The 23,887-nt window shown below is 38.8% G+C and overlaps 1 protein-coding gene across 4 annotated transcripts in view; it reads right to left on the bottom strand.

Annotated features, from left to right (window-relative positions):
• Positions 1–23,887, bottom strand: part of UST (uronyl 2-sulfotransferase) — a 143,133-nt gene that overhangs the window by 35,661 nt on the left and 83,585 nt on the right. For all 4 annotated transcript variants that reach the window (XM_015858144.3, XM_015858142.3, XM_015858145.3 and 1 more), the window contains one exon: positions 15,694–15,847. In XM_015858144.3, the coding sequence (XP_015713630.1) occupies positions 15,694–15,847 (154 nt within the window). The remainder of the gene's footprint in view (positions 1–15,693; positions 15,848–23,887) is intronic.

Here is a 23,887-nt window from a genome sequence, read left to right as displayed (position 1 = left end):
GGAGCTGGCAATGAGGCACTGGGCACTGCTTCCCAGAGCAGTGATGCCAGCAAAGCCTCCCAGCCTGGGCTGTTATGGTATCAAACCCTTTGGTGGAAGTCTGTCAGTGAGTGTGGGTGGAGACAAGTTCTCTGAGCCAGTCGATTGTCCTCTGGAGACCACAGCACACTCGTATGAGCTATTTGGACACTAATAGCAGACTCCAGCGAGAGCAGCAATACTTCAGGGAGTAGCTCCCAAGAGATGACAGAGTTAGTCTAGCTAATCAAAAACGCAGTTTTCTGTCCCCAGTTGTCCCCTATGCACCAGCTGTGATGGCCCCTTCACACCCCGTCAGGCTCAAAAAGAGAAAAGACCAAGCAGCAATGTTGCTTTACCTCTGCTGCACACTACAAAGCTGAGTTAAGGTTTGCATTTTGAAACTAGCTTTTAGTCACAGATAAAATTGCCTTCAACTCTTACACCTTGCATGTCTGCTTCTGAAGAGATACAACTCTGAACACTGTACAACTCTGAAATGGCCACACAAACATTTCACATATTTGCAGGTATTCACCTTTCTTTCTTCCATGTATTTGTCAGGAACTGAAATGTGCTTTTAAAAAGAGCCCTTGATCTCCTAAACTCCCAGGAAAGTTCAATGATCATTTCTTCCCATGGTTGCTCTTCACTTAAAGCTAAATCATATATTTGATAAAAAGCAGCAGTAAAACCAAATAGAAAATGAAGTGAAAAAAGAGAGAAATAGAAAGAAGAGCCTTCTCCTCACCCATACTCCTGTAAGGCACAGTGTGCTGGTGGTGAAGGAGACAATACAACAACCTACACGAGAGATCAGAGGAACACCTGTTAAAAGGTTTCCAGGGACTCTGGCCAGTTCATTTGATTCAAGCTGCTGTCCTGTAGCCATCTTAGCGCAAAACAGAAATTGTCATGTAAAACAAAGTGATGTGTGCTTACAAATGACTTACTAAACATATAAACACATTTTTTTCCCTCCAATTAAATTTTCACTTCTTAATTTCAGACAACCCTAACCTTTCCCTTTTTTTTTCAGTTCTTCAAATGCTTCCTAAAACCTCCTACAATCTGCTTTCAAAGCATCAGCTAACCACCCCCCTTTGGCAGGTGAGGCTGCTTACCTACCCACCTCTCTCATCCAAATAACCGCCTTTCAGCCAGAAGAGCAGAAATCCAAATGCCAACAAGGAGTGGTGTAACCCTGTCAGTAATTAAGGCCCATGACTGATGCCAGTCCTGCATCTCATACAAGGTCCCTGGGGAGTCCATGGGACACAATGAGAACAACTTGGAGGGTTGGACCCTGGTATGCTTTCAGCAGTATTCACAAGGTTATTTTTGAAAGAAACCTTATGAAAAAAGTTCCCACATACACAATTGTTCTGGGGAAACCACAGATCCCTACAGAGACAGTGCTCACTGGCCCGCCTGCTCATTAGCTCTTCTCCAGATCTACCTTTCCACGTAATTGGGCTACTCCACGTCAAAAGTCTACAGAGACACCTTGTCCCCTCTCTGAGAGCAAGGTCCCTCTCTGGTATTACAGCTCTGGGTAGCAAGTCACAGCAATATGTGCACTTGAGGCATGTCAACTGTATTGCATACTGTAAAAACCACATTGGAAAGATAAAGAGGAAAACGTTCTTCCTTTAAGAACAAAACACTTCACAAACTTGAAAACTATTTTTCAACATTTAAACCGAATGTTAACCCTTCCGTAGTGGTGGTGAAAGGACAGCTTGAAGACCTACTACTAAACATTTCTGTTTCATGCAGTCCAGAGTAGCATATGAATGCTGCATTGGAGAAACAGTGTGGGAAGCTCACAGAACACTTTGCAACTACAATCAAGTGTCAGCACAGGTAGCATAATAAGGAATACATACAAAGTTTGATATTTTTCACAAGTAACTGCATTGGTGGGCTAAATATTAATATTCACCAGTTAATGAAACTACACTTTGTTTCGTAGCATATTTTTTCTTTGTTTAAAAATGCCTGCATTATTACAGTACAACTGTTCAAGAGAAAATTGTAGTATGAAAAGCTGGAGAAAAAGACAGAGATATTTTCAAGTACCAGAATACTACTTCAGCCTTCTTTTAATTTTGTTCAAACAAGAAAGCTGGACATTTTGAAGCTAGTCTAGGGTAGCTTATGGTTTGCTTAGATTTAAACCACGCTGTCCTTACATCAGCATGGATTTCCTTGATTTTTATTTTTTTATTTTGTTAAGGATAATTCCATGTTTTCTTTGAACTGACTTTCCACTTTTTTTTTCTCCTGGCAATATATGTGTTTTTCATTTTTTCCCCCAGACCACATAAGCAAATACGTTGCCAAGTTGAATTCCCACTTTTTTCTTTTTGATGGACTCTTCTGGCTCAGCTTATTTGCCTGCTTTTCCTGCCAACAATATATTCAGCTCTTCTTCCTTGGCACCTTACCAAGTGCAGCAGCACCTAACAAAACAGTGTCTTCTGCTAACTGTCTACATGTTCATTTAGCAAGGCGCACACTATTTAGTCATACACAAACTTTTGCTGGCACTAACTTAGCAGAGGTGATTGACTGCCCACAACACAAACATGTATGTGACAAACATTAAACCCTTTTGCAGATCCCTGTTTTCTACCCAACTCCTTTTGTCAGAAACCTTATTATTGATTTGTAAACATCCAGTTTTCGTAACTAGAACAGAATCACTTCATAGCTCTAAGTGGCACCTTCTCACATCTTTCTTTTCCTTTGCTTTTGTATTTTTCACCTCAAACCATCTTAGTACGGGAAATATATTAGAAAAAAAAAAAAAAAGAAAGAAATTACGCCAAAAAAAGGAAGAGTGCCTGCCAACTGGAAGAAGTGTATAAGCATTAAATAACCATCCTGTTATAGAGGGCACAGATCCAGGGAAGACCAAAAATGCAGAGCATTATGCTGTGATCAAGAATGAATCACAGAGGCAACAGCACCGAGACGGTACATTTGTCGAGCCTGCTTACTAACACCTCTTCATAAAAGAACCTGGAAAATTAGTTTGCTCAGATCATGACCCTCAATAAAGTCAATTAAGGATGGCAAGTATTCAATTCTACAAACACTGAACAGGGAATAGTCTCTATCTCACTGATTTCTCAGCCCTCATGAACACAGAGGGACTGGATGCTGGCTTACAGATGCTTGTGAGAAAAGCAGTGACTCAACAGACTGTAGTGATTTATGCTCACAAAAGGTAGTTCTGGAGCACAAAGTTATTCAGTGACAGATGATGGGCTCAACCTGGAGAGGACTGTGATGCTGAAGCCAGTGGAACTGAAGTGGGCACAAAAGAAGATGGCAGGTGAGGCTAACCCCAGCAGGGCTAATGGCACATGGAGCGGATGCAGTCTGTGCCCAGACAGTGGCTATGATGGGAGGAAAGGCTGCTCTAGAACAAAACAGAGCTTCGAGAAGCCTTTTAGTTCATGCTTTGCTAATGGAGAGCCAAGTTTATCTGAAGCTGGTTGTCATTTGTCCAGACTGTTCATTAAAATGTTCATATGCTTTCTCTAATTTTATACCACTGCATTAATACTACTACGCCAAAAAGCCTTTACTAGTATCTGACGTGAATATAGCATTATGCAGCTTAAAGAAACTTCTTTTTGTTTTGAATATTGGTTAACACGTGGAATAACTGGAGGACAACTGCATTACAGTATATTTTTACTCATCATAAGATTTACATTTCCCTACAGTATTTCCTTTTTAAGACTGTCTTCTGGACTTTCTACAGTTTCTTAGAAGCCCTGAAAGAGAACACTTTTAGGTTAGCATTTCCAGCTCCAAGTAAAGCAGAAAATACCCTGCTGATGCCTTATGTAAGTTCTTTTCTGAACAAGAGAGTGCTACAGAGAGAATGAAGGAATCATTTCACATCTCTGTCTTGTGGAGCCCAGCATCTTCTGTTTCACTTGAAATGTTGGATCCAAGAGACCATACGTGCTACATGTTTTTTAAAAACAAATTGGTTAAGATACAGAGAAAACCATTGTACAGCACTATCACCTCTATACTCCAATAATGTTAAAAGCCTCACTGTCCAGCCAAGCACATTATAATACAGGCTCAGTGTGGACATAGTTGATAGCAAGTCCTGCTCAGGATTGAGCAATAGTGTGCATTAAATATTGTTTGGAATGAAAAACTGTATCACAATAAAAATCTCTCTTAACCCATATGAGATCTGGATGCTTCAATATACAGAAATAAGCCCTTTAGAGATGGAATAGGTCAGAAAAAATGTCTCAAAATGAGTCAAGATGCTTTAGGAAAAATGGATAAAATGAACTGAAGATTGCCAGAACCAGCAAGTATCAGAGGGCACAATTCTGAAAGAGCAAGAGGAAGAATCAGCATCGTTTTTTCAAAGAAATCCGTGCTTCTCCAACTTCGGAGAGTTCTGTGGTTCAGCCACTAAAGATGTGATAGAGACAGTCCCATGCCTAAATTCCCAGGAAGAAGAACAGAGCAGGGACTGATAAGGAATAGGAAACTAAAAGCAGGAAGTCAAATGTCTAGTTATGGTTTTGAAATGAGATAATGATTAGGGCTTCACTGCATCTGTTCCAAGACATCACTTCTGCATAACAAAGAAAGCTTAACAATGAAATAGTATGTTTTTCAGAGTATTAATGACAGTGGTAAGAAATCTGACCACAAGAAGTTAAAGAGCCCAATTGCACTAAATGATTAGGTGATAAAACACCAGAAAAAAATCATGGCTGGTAAAGGCATATTCTGGAGGACTAAAGTGTAATTGGATTTTTAAAAAGAAAATGAGAGAGATTCAAGAAAGAAAAGTCTATCAAGAGACATTAAATAGAGATGTGGATACATCGTCTGACTGAGATCTGCAAGCTGAAGAATGTCAGGAGCATGTGGGAGGACAGCAGTGGGGGGAAGCAGCCCTACAGTCCCCTCTTCAGCCAGTACTGGTGCTCCCAGGATAACCAACTATACCTTCAATTCTCCATGAGAGCTTAATGCAGAAAGTTCTCATATTTGCACATGATGCTATGTTAATTGCACAGATATCATGAGATTTAAAGTTTTCAAAACATAGCTTGGTTGCTATAACACAGGAAAGCCTATTTTAATAACACGTCACTTCTGTAGTTTCACATGTTTCTCATGCCCTCTTATCCGGGACAAATGTTCTCATTCCTTTAAGCCTTGACCTCAGCGCTGAGAAATCATGTTCATGGAATCTCATCAAAAACCCTAAAAAACCTATACCAACAGAAACATTGAAATTCTGTGACTACCATGATATCTTAGCAATAACATCACATAGTTTTAGTAAACATTCACAAAGCAATAGTTTCAAGATGAAAAGTTTGAAAAAAAGGCTGACAAAAAGAATTAACAGAGTTCTGAACATTAAAGATGTTATCAGAGAGAAGCAACCCATAAGCCAGAAGAAAGTGAATTCCAGTGGCAATAAGCATTAAACATTAATGTTATTTTGCACACCCCCTCAGACAGAGACAGAAACAAAGACAAAAGAAAACATTCCATTTGCACGTGCTGTAACAGAAGTTTATGCAACAAGAATTGGTGAGAAAAATGCTTACTTTCTTCAATAATTAGATGACAGCTTTGATTAACATTTGGGAATTAATATCAGGCCTCCTTTACAGCAGCAAGGTGTAAATGTTTTCCGTCCTCTCGGCCTACCACACTGTTACCCTGTTCTCCTAAGGCCTACTTACAACACACACTTGTAGTGGTACTTTCCCTCAAACCTCTTGGAAGGTGTGAGAGAAAAGATACAGGCACGAATACAACTGTTTTCTTATCAGATTTCTGCCCAATGCCTTCTGACCTTGAATCCTCTCCTTCATCTCTGAGGTCCAAGATACAAAAAGATGCATAGAGCATAGAAGAAAACCACATTACTTCTGCATGTGGCTTCCATGCTGCTACAGCTGGGGATTGTTCCTGCTCTGCTGACCCTACCTAATTTCCCTACTTACATAATCTCCCTGCTGAACAGCTCTAACGCTTTTCTGGATTATTACGTATCACATTACTTCTAGCAGTACCATTCTGAATAGCTGAAACAAAACGAAACAGAAATACTGATTCCTTCTTTGCTTAGACAGGACTGTCACTGTATGGACAATTCCAACTAACTCCCAAAACAACAAGATTTAGAGACATAAAAAATGTTCCTGTTTAACTTCTTTTTAGTTTTGAGCCTTGAGTCATCTGCTGAAGTTCTTTTCTACAACCTTGAAAAACAGGAAAATGCCTTCCTGCCCACATGAAAATCCCCAATCTCTCTATCACCTCACTCCAGGTGCTTCTGCTTCCAAAAATACAACAAGAAACAAGATCAATCATAAAATCATGGCAATTCATAACTCTGCTGGACTGAGGGCTTCTTTTATCAAAGACATCATCTCTTTGGATTATATTCTAATGAAATTTTGATTTGCTTTCCATTTTCCCTTCAACCACCGATGTGTAGTTTTGTATTATATTTTTCCCCTTCTTAAAGAGGACAGAAAATTAATTTACTTCAAAAAATCTCATTTAGCAACCCGTATTCGCAATGGAAAGTTTCCTTTTTGCCACCACTTATTGGATGTTTTCCCTAAGAAAAAGGAAATTACTCTTGACAAGCTTAGTTATGAATAGTGGCTGGCTTTGCTTGGACCAGAACTCATAGGAAAAAGTTGTGTTCAAGGTAACCTGGCTAGACTGTGTTTCAATAATTCATGAAGCAGTAGGCAGCTTTGCTGAAACAATGGTAGACCATTTTCCACAGTCCCTAATTATAAATAATCAGCTAAACACTCTTATTGTTTTTTGGTTCTTCCTTTTCCTTTTTAGGTATAACAACCACAGTTACAAGGGGTATTGGAGCTTTACAATACTAGTTAACAAGAGAAAGCTTAGAATAAAAAACAGAAAAAGGGAACGCTGCTCTGACTTGAAAGGAAAACTTCCCTACCTTGAAACAATTCACAGACCACGTATTTTCTTTGCTGATATGGAAAGCCTACAGCTTCTTCGGAACAATGGGTTTACCTTTGCATTCCAAACAGTCGCCCACTGTCACCTCTGATAGTTTGTAACTGTGTCATATCATCAGCCAACAGGCCTGTGAGTGATGTGTGTTTTTTGAGTTATTTGATTTTAGTAATCAAAAAATACAGTATTTTTAAAAAGTTGACATTTGCTGAGTAGCCCTTCTCTAAAAAAGGGAAGAATTATAAAGAGAGACAGGAAAAAGAGTTCCCGGCAGCAATCCTCATCCTCACTTGTCTGACTATAAGGAAACAATGCAAAATACTTTAAACCCTGCTCAATTAGAACAAGTACAGGTTTGCAGCTTATCACAATCTGTTCCCTCAAGTTTCCTGCTGGCAACACCAACCTTTAGTTATGCTTTAGTTATTTTGCTATTTATTAACTAGGTAAAACTCACCAGAAAAGGCTGAAGGAATAAGAGCATACATACATAGTTTTCTGAAGGACTCTCAGTGACCACCAGTATCTCTCAGATGCCTGGGTTTGTTTCCATTGGGTTTCTATTTCACTTAGGTGCCAAGATGCCTTACAGTATGTGGTTTGCATCAGCCCTCATCTAAGGGCAGAGAAAACATTATTCTTCCCAAAGCAACTGTGGAAACCACTTGCCAGCTGCTCTTTTGATTGCAATTGCTTATCAGTCTGGCAAAAAAAAAAAAAAAAGGCCATCTATTTACTCACTGCCTGAAGTTCCTGATCCTTTTATATCCCTTGGGAAAAAAATCAGTAGGGAGGACACTTAATGCCAGCCCAGAGCCTCTGTACTAAGAGGTTTTTAAACTGAAGCTATTAGTATGCTGATAACCTCATAATACAACTTCTACTCTTAGAAAAAACACTCTTAAAACTAAAATAAAGCCATCTGCAGTAATACCTTCTATGCCAAGAAGGAAAATCTGAACATCTGGAATATCTGACACCTGAAAGATTCTCCGAGGGTAAAGCACAACAGCTACTTGCCAGGCAGGGCCAAACACCAGAGAGAACATTCGAATTCAGTTGCCAAAAAAACCCTACAGTGTTTAGTATCTAATTAGAAGTTGCAGAAACACAAATGCATGTTTCCACCTCACAGGAGCACGAAGCAAACAAAGCAAGATGAAACAATGAACGACTGTTTGTTGGGAAAGCTATTCCCCAGTTCAGATCTGTTCACTCTGTAACAAGACAGAAACAAAACCTAAATTTGTATCTTCGTGCTTCATTTTCACTGTTGAACAAAGGGTTCTTTCCTTTATTTGTGTGTGCTAAGTCAGTCAATGATTACAGCATTCTTTTTTTTTATTTATTTATTTAATAAAATATGCTATTCTCTTAGGATTCACTGCCTTGTGCTCACAATATTGTGAATTTAAGACCCCTAAAATGTAAATATAATTCATTAGAGTCTGTTACTATGAACGATATACAGACTTAATGTAACTAAGTAGGATGCCAGTATTTGACACTGCAGAGAAACCAATTCGTGTCCTTCTATTTTCATGAGAAAAACAGGTCTGATTATCAGCAGTGCACAGGGAAGTGCATCTTGCATGGGGAAGTGACACAACTGCAAGGGCTAGAAATGACCTGTAGAGATCATTGAGTCCAGCCCCGCTGCTACATCAGGTTCCCTACAATAGGCCGCACGGGTAGGCGTCTAGATGGATCTAGAAAATCTCCATAGAAGGAGACTCCACAACCTCTCTGGGCAAACTGTTCCAGTGCTCCCTCACCCTGTTCTTCTGAACGTTAATATGGAACAGTAGTTTCCAGGTTACCTACACTTGAGGCAAAGACCACATGCTCTCAAAGTCCCAGGGACATTTAGAGGGATCCCACGCATCCTCACTCCAGCAATGTGAGCCCAGGTACTGACCAGGACAGCATGCCCCTGGCTCCATGTGGAAGGCAATAAGGCTGTGGGGAGCTGACTGGGTGGCAGCAACTACTTGGGGGTTCCTGGGCATTGGCTGGTTGGGCGTGAGACACTGCATGGCTGGCAGGCCATTGGTTAGTGAGCAGTTGTACTGTTAGCTGGGCTCAGCTGTCAAGTAGTTGTATTGCTGATAATTATATAGATAAATATATACATACACATGCACACAATCTCTTATCAGTGCATTTTTGTTTCCATTTTCCTCTTCCATCTTAGTAAATTGTTCTTTATTATCTCAACCCATGAGTTCTGTTTTGTTTTGTTTCCAATTCTCTCCCTCATTCCATTCGGGAGAGAGTGAACAAACAGCTGTGTGGAGCTGTGTGGAGCTGTGCGGCTGTCAACTTAAACCTCAACACTTAAAAATATAGAGTTTATCCACTTATTCTACAGTTGACAGAAGAGCTCACACCACAACCAAAAATACACAATTGGAAAATATTTTGCTGATGACACTCAATTTAAACTAATAACAGGAGATACCTCAGAATATACTCAGGGCATTGCTAAAACTACTTTTAACAGTACAGAGTACCTTAATTATCTTAGCCAGACATCTAAAGCACAGCACAGTCTTAAATACTTTTACGAGAACACTGCTATCTCTCATTACACTACCAGCATGCCACAGGCAGGTGATTCCACCAGCCCCAGCATCCTGAACTCTCAGTGTGATTCCACCTCCTGGAAGTTTTACAAGGAAGTTTTAGAGATCGGGATTTCAGTTTATTTCACTTTGCTGGCAGTGCTGACAGCCAGAAAACTAATGTGCAAACCGCAAACGGCAAAGAGGAAGGAGAATGACAGACAAGAAATAAAGCAGGCTAATAAATTCTTTTTTTCCTTATACACTGTCAGTTCCTGCAATGTTTGATTCCTGCAAAATGAATACCTGACTGCTTGAAACAGCACTATCACACCATAATGAACAAGTTCAATATACTGGCCGTTAGGGGTGGGGTGCCTCTTTCTGTATCATCCACAAAGAGCACTACAAGGTTCTGCAGTTTCTCTCCACACCACATCAATAAGCCAGTTTTCAGTTAAGTGGTGAGAGCATAAAGCAACCAGGAGAAACAATCAGATCTATTCCTAGCTAGGAATTTATGTAAGAAGGTATTTAATAGGGTTTTCTAGAGAAGGCTACTATGGTTTAGTTAGACAAGACTTGAAATCTTTTTAATTAATCATTAATAAAGCAAACAAAAGAACTTTGCAAAATCTCCATAAAAATGAAGGTTAATACTTCTCAATTGGGATTAATGCAGATAGGTCCTTAAATATTAGAACATAAAATACTGTATGTACAAAAGCTTTAATGCCATGTACTGCTTATTAGTGGTGTTAGGACTCCGTAATAACGTTATATTTAAATGTAATTGGTGGTACTCAGAGCATGAGAGTCTTCTGCTCTTTGGCTACTGCTGTCTCATGCAGATTCTAAACACTTGCGGCAGACAGAAATTTTCAGTCACATATAATTAACCAACAGAATGTTGCATGAAAATGTATCTCAAGTTTTTAAACTCTGAAATAAATATTGTGGATATTTCTGGTGGCTGGAACTAGATGATCTTTGAGATCCCTTCCAACTCAAGTTATTCCATGATTCTATGATTTTTATGCTGTGTGAAAAAGGGTGCAATACAGAATGACATAATCAAAAGCACAGTATTAATAAAATCCATATCTAAATATATAATATGTAAGTATGCATTATGAATTACATAAAAGACTTTAGTGCTGCAGTCTTAAACAATATTATGTTGCCAAATTACCGTATGCAATTGACTCCAATTAGTAAATGAAAACAGATCAGCAATACATTTTCTCACACTCGTAACTGCTTAATGCCATACTGTTACGAATGCAAATCCATAAGGGAGCATTTGCTTTGTAAGATGCAGTCACTGAAAAGAAAGTCTAAGACATGAAAACATTTCCTTTAATATCACTAAGTTATTTAACTAGTCCCTCCTCCAAGAGAAGTCTGAATTATCTTTCACATCATGGTCCAATAAATTATTAATATAAAATAGGAAAATCTGGGGGAATGATAGTTTGTTTAGAGCTTTAGAGCATACACAGTAGACAAAGAGTTACAAAAACAAGGCAAAAATTTTGCTGTGAGGAGTTGATACAGCAAAAGGGAACAGCTGGAGACTATTAAAAGCACTCATTAGAGAGAAGAAGCAGCAAACTGTTCTAATTGGGTCAGCTGACAGGTGGCTGTGCTTCGGCAGCACCCTCCCGGCAACCACAGAGATTGATGCTGCTGTGTGATCCTCAGATGAGGGGTGCAGCTGCAAACTGCCCTGCAGCTCAGGATGCGCAGAAGGACCTCAAATGACCATTTCAAGTCATCCCGACACTCAACAATGCACTGGGAGCAAAATGACTACTGTATGTTTGGGAAGGAAAGGAAAATATTGAGCGTGCATTGGTCTCTTAACTAAAGCTATGAACCCAGTAACTGATATCTCATATGCACTGCATGGATATAGGCAAATCATTTTAATCTCTGCATGCCTCCATTTCTCAACTGAAACAATACTCACTTCTCCAGACCCGCCAAGAAGTTTATGGTTCAGTCAACTAACAGGTAACCTCTGCAAAAAAACACCAGATCAAAATGCTCCCACCCACAACCTGCAGGCAACTCTCCCACTCTCACCCTACTTACTTATAATGAATATCAGAAAAATCCTACATGCAGGTGACCACTTGTTAACTTACTGAGCTCTCTCTTTCTTTAGATATATATTTTACATATAAAAAATGTATCTATACAAAATATAGATATAAAACTCTCTTAGCAAATCAGCAGAACAATAATTTAGATCTAGTACTTGAACAAGTTAGAAGCCATGCTTCTAGTGACCCCAGAACTGACAGAGATTAAAGCCCACAGAACCAGGTTTCCTGCAACTCAGTCAGCAATGCACAGCTCATATTGCTTCCCACCCTCAATCAGCCTCAGCAGTTTTACATCAAAGTCACAGCACACATTAAAGAAAGTGGAAAAACCCGTACACACATTCTGTATTTGATGTTTCACACTGCAGTTATCGTAAGTGCTGGATAATCACTAATAGACCTTCTGGGAAAGGCAACTTCAATGCAAAGCTCTCAAATATTTCTGGTTGTCACTCTTTATCAGGAGTGTTTCTTACTTTCTGCACTTTCAGGCCCCAAGCTGTATTATCTGGTGCGTAGTCTTGCTTAGCACAAGCAGTGATCACAGCTGTACTAACAAGAGATTGCTTGCTTTATTTACAGTAGTTCAATCTGAAACACAGTTACTCCAATGAATTTGAATTCACTATAATGAATTTGTCTCCTCTTGCAGGAATGTAGGATATGGTAACTCTTGCAAGGGAATGCTTGAGGCTCTACCTGAAGCCACTTGCCCTCACTTCAAATAAGCACCCTCTCTGCAATACTCTACACCATAGCGTTGCCGCTATTGTGTTTGTGGGAAGCTTGGAAGTGAACTATTTAAGTGATTGACAGTAACTCAGTCCAGCACAAAAGGTGGCAGGTCAAGGCAAGGAGCTCGCTGATCTGAGTGGGAAATCTCACATTGCAGCAGCTGCCTCCATCGAATCTGACTTGTGAATAAAGGACTTGTTTTCCATCTTGGCTTTGAATTAAAATTTCATAAACACAGACATTTGCCGAAACATTTAAAACAATTTCTCTGACTCTTGAATGAATGGTTGTTTTCTCTGGAGCAGAGTCAAAGACTGAATCTCTATTCAGAGAAAATTTCAATTGATCGGTGAACAGTGGAAATTCCTGTCCCTGTTTCTGATCTTTGCAATGTCAGCAACTCTGATTTTCACAGTTAAACAAAAAGAGGAAAAAGAAAAAAAGAAAGAGCACCCAAAGAACAACAAGACCTCAAAGTATTTTTCTAGTATCATCCTCCCTTCCCTTTTTCCCTGCTAAGGATCTGAGCTGAGAGGAAAGGATGCTTCCCTTAATCACAATCTAATAACACAGCAGGAGTTCACCAGGTACAGAACTTTACAAAACTTTATCTTAATATCATTTTCTTCCCTTTAAAAGTCCACTTTAAAGAGGTGCTGAGTTCCCACCCTTTCCTGCTGAAGTTTCTGAGACAAAACGCATACCCTCGGTTTTCAAAGGGATAGAGACAGTGTTCATGGTCACTGACCAAGACGCCAGGGTGATCTCAAAAACATCCCCATTGCACAAAGCACCTTGCAAAAGAAGCAAAACAGAATATCAGTGCTTGGAGAAAAATGCAATTAGCCACTGAATACCTCAGTTTCAAAGGCTGAGTACCTTTCCTCAGACAAACCTGATTCTGATAAAAACAGAGCAGGTACTGGGCCTTAGACATTAGCAGATTCTCCAGTGCATTTCATATCTGTAACTGCTGACAGTACAAGGCTTCCCAGTATCTTAAGCAAATAGCTCAATGTTTTGTAGCAATCAGCAGCTTTGTGTTTTTCTGGCTTTTCATCTGAGGCATAAGATATCAGCTCACCGTCAGGCTCATTTGAGACAAAATGACATAGATTTATTTCTCTGATCAATACAGAAATTATTTACTACGCTAGCAATATTGTTAAGCACACAAAACACAGAGATCTCTTAACTGCAAGGTCATTTTTCAAATAGTCTCTTGTAAAAAACAAACAAATGAACAACAACAACAAAAAAAAAAAACAAAACAAAAAAACACAACAAAACACAACAATTTATGGTGAGTTTTCAGTACAACTAAAAGTCAAATGTTAGGGAAAGAACCATGAGGACAATGAGACTGTGCCTGTGTGCTAACAGGCTGCCCTGGCTCACCCGCAGATGTAGAACCAACTGCTTAGTTTCTTCACAGCCAGATCAGACTATTTATTTTGCACATTCTGAAGCACACGGCAACACATGCCACAAAATCCATTACCTTAGTTTTAAAATGCATGCCAGCAGATTTCTTTGCACCGAGAAAAAAAAAATTACAACAGTCATGTTGCGTGTAATTTGGTCAGACAGCAGCAGTCTTAAAAATGCTTAATATTCAAAATGAGAAGCTTTTGTTAAAATGATTTTCACTTGCAGGTGGTCTAGGTGTTACTCTGACAGGAACAACCACCCTTTCTGAGTAGTGCAACTGACACTCAAACTTGGCCAAGGAGGGATGGAGGACACATCACAGAGATGTTTCCAGGCTTCTAACAATCAACTGGAGATCTAACCAGAAAGAAAGTACAGTTATGATAAAGGTTGCCAATGGAGACTTGGAATGACAAATAGCCTTTTCAACAAATGACAGACAACTAATGCCCTCAACAGATGGCCACTTTTTATTTGCTTTAGACTGTAGCTTTTTACTGACTTATGTGTAGGTACATATGCATACATGCACGTAAATAATATAATTTGGTAAAGAACACCCCAACACAAGTGAAATGAAGAGGTGATTTCCATTAATTTTTAAACGTACATGAACATAACAGAAGTTAGATTTATTCATTTCAGTTCTGTTTTAAATCTCACCCAGTTATACTGGAAAAGGTGCACATTGTGTCATTCCTCTGAAATTATCCATAATTTACAGGATTAGCTGTTCACACGGCTTTGCCTGACAAACAGGAGTACTGAAGTACAAGGAAAAAAAAACAAAACAACACAGCACTGTTACATGGAAATGCAACCAATTTTCTTTGAATCCATCTGGCCTTAGCTAAGACTGAAACCATTGCTTGGAATGTGTTCTCTTCAGCTCATCCACAGCACATCTTGTACTTTACCAGCCCTTCAAAACATTCTAAAATCAGGGTTTATTCTCCAGCAACCACAGTCCCTCACATGTTTTGTTACATCTGGCTTGCAACATGTCATGGAAGAACAAGAAGCTGTCCTATCACAGTTTTGTCATGGAACATCCTGTATTTCTAGCTGAGTGCAACCAACTGAAAATCTGTTATAGAGAAGGTAAAATTTAATTCCACCTTTTTGTCTTCTTAGGATGGTGGCGGAGCACCAACCACCACTCTTGCTTCCATGTTTTTCACACAGAATTCATACAGCTACTGCCAAGAGAACCTGGTCTATGGTAAAGGATTATGGGCCTTATGACAGTTCAGCAGTTGTGGAAAATAAAAACTCTTGTTAGGAACAGCAGCTCATCCAGCATTGTTACCACCTCCTTAATTCAAAAAACAGAATACAAAACCAAACCTAGAACTGAGATCAGAGCCCTAGTGTGAAGAAATGGTATAACCAGAAAAAATATCATAGGCTCACTGGATTGTTCAGTTTCCCAGTTTTTCTCCATCAAGGCTGCACAGTTACAGCTGCAGTTTCAACCTATAATTTTGCCTGAATATTCACAATGATAATTACTGGCAGAATTATTATGTCTAACTACTGTACCATCAAGATCCAACCTGGTAGAAGGACTGAAATTCAACAGCATTTGGGACTTGCTGCCAGCTTACACAGATCAAACAGGACAACCAAATTCTACAGAAGCAGTCTTCACATTAAGGCCAACCAAAATAAGGTCCAGGTAAAACAAATAAAAAACATAATGTTGCAACATTGATGCCTCAGTATCCCACTTTTCAGGCGTGCAGTTTGAACATCAGCATTGTGTGTCTACAGCAGGAAATCAGTAATAGGATCCTTTTGAACAAACATACCAGATATCTTTCCTCCTGCCTCATGCTGGGGGTACGGATCATGTGATTCTGTTCTCCTCTCCAGTCTCCGAAACGTCGGAAAAAATAATTGGATAGAAATCGATTGACAGGATCTCTGATGATATTGATGTATACCGGCTGGTCTCCTCCAAACCTGGTGGGAAGAAAAATGGTTGAATGCCATCAGAAGGCTTCAGACAAGCACAGGAATCTGTCTTTCACTTGAATTTCTCAAACAGCTCCCTATAGAGTCCAGAGAATTTACAAGGCTAGAAGTAAAGCTGAAGCTTACAACTACTTACAGAACTATGTAAAAGCACACAAGATCTGAAGGATTAAAGGTAAACACAATATCACATTAAGCTGTAGTGGGCTATAAACATTTTAGTTATACTAAAAATAACCTTTTCCCACTGTGTCTGTGGTTATGCTTCCATTTTCTCCTTACAGTTTTCAAACAAAGAACTTTCTACAGTTGAAACCAAGGACGAACATTTCTTTCTCTGAACACTTGCCTCCTGCCTGGAAAGTCGTGTCAGAGCAGGCAGTGCCTGACACTGACTGCCATGAGGCAGCCTTGAGTCACCTTCATCTGTACAGTAAGAGCAGGAGCACGCAAAGGATTTTGCTACAATCAAGCATATTTCAAAAGGCTCCCTCTGGATGAGCTGAAAGCTATGCATGGTATTTCCATCTTTTTATTTGCTGTAACTTGTGCAGATCTTCCTCCCCTCACCCCCAAGCCTGCTCCATATCTGCTGGATTTGAGGTTATTTAGTGGTTATGTAGTGCCCTGCCCTCATACTGCATTTACAAATTGGAAATTTAAAACACCAATATGAAAATTCCTGCATCAAAAAACAAATTAAGTATCGATTTCAAGTACATGGAAGTCCAAGTTAAAATAAGGGGCAAAAACATTTGTGTCCAGGGTCTGTAAAAAAGACAGCAAAGGAACCTGCAGTTGAGGGTACCTGCCTCTGCCCAGTTGTTAGGACAAGCATGTTCCATTTAGTATACAGGACACAGAAGGAGAAAGGGAGGAAAAGGGAGCCTGAGCAGTTAAAGTCTGTGGTTATACTGCATTTTCTGAACAATAAAATATTGACTACTTATTTAACATCAATATTCATCACCAACAAATGATGCTAATATCCAAGCTGCTGCGATTACATTCTTCCTTGGTCAAAACAGAAGCATGGATGTTTATGTTCGGGAACAAACTTATGGATTATAATGATGTAAGACCAAGCAAATTAAACCTATTTTGATTGAGATGTTCCTAGGCGAAATCCAATTTGGAATTTACCTGATCTAATTATGATTACATTTGTCCCGTTTCCCCATTTTAGGGAATAATCTTTTGCTAAGCTTATTATGTATTTCGAAAGCTTGAGGACATAGACATATTTAAGTATTTAAATGTTGCTCAGATGATTTTCTAAGTCAAAGTTTATATTTATTTTAAGATGTGAACTATTAGAGGAGAGGATACAATTTAGATTGACTGAAGTCTTCAGTTTTTCTTCATCTCAAGTCAAATGAATAGCTGAACATGTACAATTAAAGACCAAGGCTCTTCATAAATACTAAAGCAAGATTATTGGAAAATTACAGTAAGTGACAAGAGAAATCCCATCCAGCTCATAAAAACCTTGTTTTTATTCCACATGATTCCTTTGACCAGCAAGCTCATTATTTATGCATATCTTTTCTAAGCCTATAATTAGTTATGAAAATAATTCCTTTATTTATGTGTATCAGTAATCTCATTGACCTTAATGCTGCAGGAGCACTGCCACAATTTGAAAACACACACATAGCAAAAAACTTTCAAACAATCCAATTAAGAAGGCAGATGCTCCTTGCTTCCTGATTAGTATATAGGCCCATTAGGATATATGCATGCAAGGGAAGTTTTCTGAATTCTCCAAGATGGTTTTTGTTGCTCTTTTCACCTTCATACAGAAATAAGACTTACATGAAAAACAGACACTCCTTCAATTACCACAGAAAATTAAAGACACTTAGTTTTATCAGCGCATATTTAAATAGAAAAAGGCTGGTGAGTGCTATGGTTCATAGCCATGAAAAGGATCACTCCAAGTGAAACTGCTGGCAAGATTAGGTTGAACCTGAAGTACTGAACATGTTATCTTCCTGCTGTTTAATCAACAGTAAACTAAATACAGAAGTGAGAGGAGAATAGTAAAGAAAAGGGGAAGTGATGAAGACATCAAGAAGAGATGATCATGGCAACAAGTTGTCTCAAGACAGAGACAAAGGTTACAGGAGCCAGAGTACAGGGATATCCAACCTGGGATTTGTAGAACATGCTAAGCCTAGGAGCTCCTCAGCAGAAAGAAAAAGCAAGAACAGATGGTTACCAGTGTTTATATATAAATATTCAACAAATATTTACTGCCTTTTCTGAAAAAAAAAAAAAAGAAAGAAAAAAAAAGGAGGGACCAAATTGCATAACCAAGCAGCCCAAGCATTAGAGCCTGTACTTCTGGTAACGTTGTGTCCCTGAACATCTGAACTTCAGACTTGTTACCAGCAGCCCTGAGAAGAGACATATGCAAACTTGTCTGTCCCCAGAGGATGGCTGGGATGGGAAGTCACTCACTGAGAACTCACAGGAACTTATTTCTGAAATAGAGAATGCAGCCTCACAGAAAAGCAGGCAGCTCAAATTTCTGATTTCTTGCATACTTTAACTGGGCCGGTACAGACCCAGCTGCAACTGCTCCATCAGGCAGCAAACAAGGCATTTTTAGAAAAATTAAGTCTGTTCCTGCTCATAGTCAAATTTGTGTGTTTTAAGTGTAGTTTATTAGACTTCAAGTTCCAATCACTTGTTTCTATAGACTGTGCTGAGACTCTTGGTTGGAAACTCAGAAGCAGCTGAAGGACATAAAAAATCCCAGTGATTAAAAATCAATAACTTCAGGATACTTAGAGGAAAAAGAAAGAAACCAACAAAAGGAAAATCAATGCTCCATTTGGCCGAGTGTTCTGTGCATTTTTAGTTCTCTATCAGCCACATCATATTAAAGATTACTTACCCCTCCAAAACACAACTTTTCAAATTAATAACATCCATAAAAAATGCTCCAGCAAGCAACAGCATACAATGCTCTCATTATATATCGTAGAAGCCTATGTATATTCAAGTAACTGTTGCAAAAGATCAGAAAGCCAATTATGTTCTTCCAAGCCTGAGCAGAAGGCATCTCTTCTCTGGGAAGCATTTGGATCTCTCATGATAAATGTACTGGATGGATCCCTTTCATGCCCAGAAGTGCACTGCTGTAATTGAGTTGAGAGGGACAGGCCACCACTTCTCCAGTGAAGAGTACAAAGGGTATACTCCAACAGTCCATAAAGCTCTTCCTGCACTTGACTTCTCCTGATTTATTTAACATATACAATTACATCATCAGCTTACAAACCCCTTCTAGGTTAAGAATAATAATTAAAAAATAATAACAAAAATTACAGAATTCAAAAAAATCAACCAAGGCAATTTGATTTACTGCAGAGTGGAGGATTTATAAGCTCCTGTTATTCATCATTTCAGTTCCTTTTAAGACAAGTTAAAAATGAATTCAGACTTATCACTGCACATAAGAAGGCTGCCACACTTCTGCTCAGCACAAAAACTCTTGGCACAAACAGAAGCATGCACAGATATCCTCTACAGATAGAGGAAATCAAGACACTCAATCTTTCATCTTTAAGAACTATGATTTATGAACTCATTTAATGTAAATTATTTCCTCTTAAATTAGATAGTTGCTGCAAGTTCAATGTAGTGGAAGCAAGCAGGAACTGACAGTGACCTAACATTAATATGGATAGGTACATAGCATCCTTAGAAAGGAAGCACAATTTCCTTTTGCAGCTCTGTACAACCATGCTGAAAGCCCAATTGCTTAGAAAGCTTTACAGATGAATTACATTATAGCTCCATTACCTGATCTGCAGCACAATTACAAGGAGAGATCATATTAAAAACATTGATGTAAAACTTTTGGCTTTTTGGAAAGTAAGATGCAGTAAAATCAGATTCTGACTTCTGAGAATGTATTTTATTTGCAGGATTAGAATGAAAATTTACTGTAACAACTCAATAAACACATCTGGCAAAGCAATGCCATTGTACATGAGGCAGTTCGACATTGCTCCACCAACCCTCTCCAAGGATGGGCTAACACCTTTTCTGCAATAATTCCCAGAGGAGCAGGCTGAAGTCTTGCCTGCATGGTGATTCACGGTTCTGCCAACCACCAAACTCAAGGAGTTTACTGTCCTAATTTTGTGTCTTTATCTTGTGCTATAGTTATGCTTTCAAGCTTTCTGTTGGAATTCTGGAGGAAAAAAAAAAAAAAAAAAAAGGTGAGCTGAGATAAATTTTTTAGTTTTAAGACTGCATTCTTGGCTAGGCTGCCCTCAGATGGAAGGTATGGTACAAGCTCCACAGTGATTCACAGTTAACAGTAAAACAGTGCAAAGTGACAATACTACACTCATTAATTACATCTCCTAGAACTACGATATCAACAGCAGGAATTTCAGCTTCTGAAGTGACTTGTGTGGGTAATATCATTGTAAAAAATACCAAAAGAATAGCTTAATAAGCTGCCTCAGACTAGTGAGCAGCTAGCAGCTTAGACCATCGGGCCTTGTATTTCACTATCCTATAAATCTCCCAGAATATGTGATGTTGTATTTCTGCCAGCCTTTTACATTCCTGCATAGTAAACATACAGTGAGTTATTTTTCCCCTATGCCTTTCATTATGCTAAGGATATGAAAGTAGTTTGAAATACAAATTCATAATGAGCAGCACCAACACAGATACAACTCTTGCCTGTGTCTGTAGAGCATCCCCAACTCAAGCAAAGGTAGCACTTGAGGAGGAAATACTAGCGGTGTTTTCATTTATCTCATGCCAAGTAACAACTGGAAACAAGAGAGGGAGAACTCATTATCAGCACAACCCTAATCTCAGCTTAAGTCAAACTCTACGTGATTTAAAATCCATCAGTTCCAGATACCTTGCATTTAAGGCTTTTGGAAGGTCTGTCTCAGGAACTCTCTGGACCTCTAAATGATATTTCCTTACAATTTAGAGGGGGTTCCATCAAAATCAGATGTTGCACATTACAGAAGAACGGAAAACATAATTAGAAATTATTAGGAGAAATTACCAACGAACAGTAGAGCAGCTGATACAACACTTTGGAAAATACTAAATTTATCAACATGGCGTGCAGAAAAAAATCCATCTTTGAAAGTCACTGAGATCATAGATCTGTGATATGTATTCACAGAACATTTTGTGACTTGACCTCTTAGGAAGGCTATCACAGAAAGAATGCAGGCAAGGGTCAGCAGTTACAATGTGCTCGGTATTGCACGTTCAACTTCCCGTCTGAACCCGTTTATCAGGATTGTTAAGGGTGACTCCAGCTGTCTCATGGAAACGGCTGTCACATTGCAGCTGAAGACAAGGCTAAGGGTGTCCATATGGAAACTGAAATGCAGTAAATTGGGCATAATGAAAAACTGCCTTTCATTGCATGCTGCAACTTAGTAGTATGTGTTGTTTTACAATGCACACAATATTAAAGTCAGTGTAACCAAAACTGCAAATGTGGCTGCCATGTCCCAAATGAGAAATTCTAAGCAATCACTATCAAATAGAAGAGTATGAGTACATTATCATGCTTGAGTATTTGAATCTATGCTATTTAATACTTTTATCTGTTTGCCAGAAGAAAAGTAGAAAACTGCTGATAACATTTTCAGATGATGAAGCTGCAAAAGAACCGGATAATGAAGGGACTAGGTTACTGAGAAAGGGCCACTTGAGTCACATGGCAAGCAAGACATAAACGAACAATGAATTGTCATCACACAGCAAACCAAACCCTGTGCACTGAGACATTCACAGGAAAGGAACAATTCTGCTAAGGACATGTATTCTTGCATAGACTACCAGCAGTGGGAGGAGACCTTACAGACCAGAACATCCTATATTGGAGCAGAGAGGAGCAAAAACCTGGCTTAGCACTAACATGACCACTAACCAAGCTCCAAGTCATTCCTAAGCAAAATATGTGCAAAGTTCAGAGCAGAGTCATGAAGATGATGGAAAAGATACCTTACAGTAACAAAATTTCACAGTGAAGGTTCTGACCTTGACAAGAAAACAAGAAGCCAAAAAACACCAGAGGAGGCTGAGAGGTGATTTCACTACAGCATATAAGAATTTACACATGAAAGCTTATGTAGGAGAAAAAAAGGTTTGTATAATGCATTAAAGGGTGAGAAAGAATACAGAAGTGACTTGGGACTGCAGTAATGCAAATTTTTGCCCCAAGGCAGGATCAGCCATGCATTTATCACTAGCAACTACAAAATCGTTAAGTACAATCTATTTTGTTGCTTTGCTGCTCCTATAATTTAAGCATTTTCCCAGACATCTAATCTAGAACTCTGTAGGTGCAATTTAAAACCACCACTCCTGATATCGTTACATTTAAAGAACAGTATATTCCGTTTATATAATATTCAAAACTTACCACTGTTTCCGCTTTCCCAGTCATCTCTTTATTTTCTTTCTCTGCCCTTTGAGACTTTCCACATAAGTCTTTTTTTTTTTTCTCTCTCTCTTTTATTTTACTTTCTTTCGGACCCCGAATAATCAATAACTTTCTTAAATTAATTTACTCCAAAATTGGTAATTTAATCTACAGCACACAAGTGAGCACAGAAACCAAAATGACAGTAGAAAGCATAATTTAAGCATTATATTTGAACTCACTGACATTCAGTTCACGCTTAACTAGATTTCAAGTAATGACTTCTATTCAGAGAATTCTGTATCACCAGCTAAATGAAAGCTAAAACGTCTACTATGTGAAAAATGCAGGAAATCTGTGGAAATAAATTCTAAATCAGTTAATCTTAAGAACTGGAAAAACTCACTTTGGAACAATGTTTTCTAAAAAAAATAAAACAACCCACAACCAAAACAACCCACAAAAACAACAGCACAAGCCTCCAACCCTCTAGACCATATGAAGGTCAAACTGCATGTTAGATTTGTGCTTAGCCTTCCAGTTAAAAAGCCTGGCCACAGTCAAAAAACATCATTACACAGTCAGATCATTAAAGAAAATTAGTATAAAAAAAAGAAAAACGATGTAGAAGGGAGTGCAGCACCATGTGGCCATTCATGAAATGTGTACTTTACAAGGCGGACCTCACATGGTGGTAGAAAGTGTTTCATGATGTGTTAGCAAAAAATATAGATTATAATGAACACACATAAAGACACAGTGTTAAGGCTGGGCACACAGATTTAGCTGACATTTCCCTACTTTTAAGGGCTTACCTAGAGGGCAGTTACTTTTTTTCTTAACGTACTTTTAATGATATTTCCTAGATGTGCATGTTTTTAATTCAAGGAGAAAAAAAAAAATCAACATGAAAGTACTTAGGTAGATAAGCTTAGGCTGCAATCATTGTTTCAAAATATCGTGTTAAGGAGGCATTTGAAGAGCCCAATCTCCCCCAGCAACAGAATTGTACAGAATCAGTGCAAGTTGACTGAACTATTGAAGGTCGTGCAAAGTAAACTTCATTTTGTCCTTGGAGGGATGCAACCATTCTCCAGTTTCTAAGCCCAGCTCCATGCATTTGCCTAGCACACCTCTTTCATAAACTAGTTGTGCACAGTTAACGCACCTAATAAGCATGTTCTGCAAACACCTGCATTCTGTGTGGGTATTTTTTGCTCCTGAGAAATGAAGAAACAAGAATTCTCAAGTTGTTCATAAACATGAGGATTGTGACAAATGCTTCATGGTTTTACTGACCTTCCAGCAGTCTCTAAAAAATCTAAAAAACAAAATTGTATTTCTAAATCAATGGACCAGATATACACGCACAGGTTAAATCATGCCAAAACAAGACAACTCAGCTTTAAAAAATAGCAGATGTATCACACAGCCGTTTCAAATGATGAACAATCTAGCATGCAAGGCTTTCAAATACCAGGCTTCTGGTACAAAGTCCTCCTGCTTGAAACATGCAGCTGATTCCCATGACATACAGGCAAGTTAATTTTTCAAGATTTGCCTTCTTTTTGTTTGCTGGCTACATACGCATTTTATAGAAC

The sequence above is a fragment of the Coturnix japonica genome, chromosome 3, assembly GCF_054131305.1.
Source record: "Coturnix japonica strain WE chromosome 3, WE-NBRP24, whole genome shotgun sequence".
Classification (NCBI taxonomy): domain Eukaryota; kingdom Metazoa; phylum Chordata; class Aves; order Galliformes; family Phasianidae; genus Coturnix; species Coturnix japonica.
Note: the sequence above shows the minus strand (reverse complement) of the source record. Positions and strands in the feature narration are given on the sequence as shown.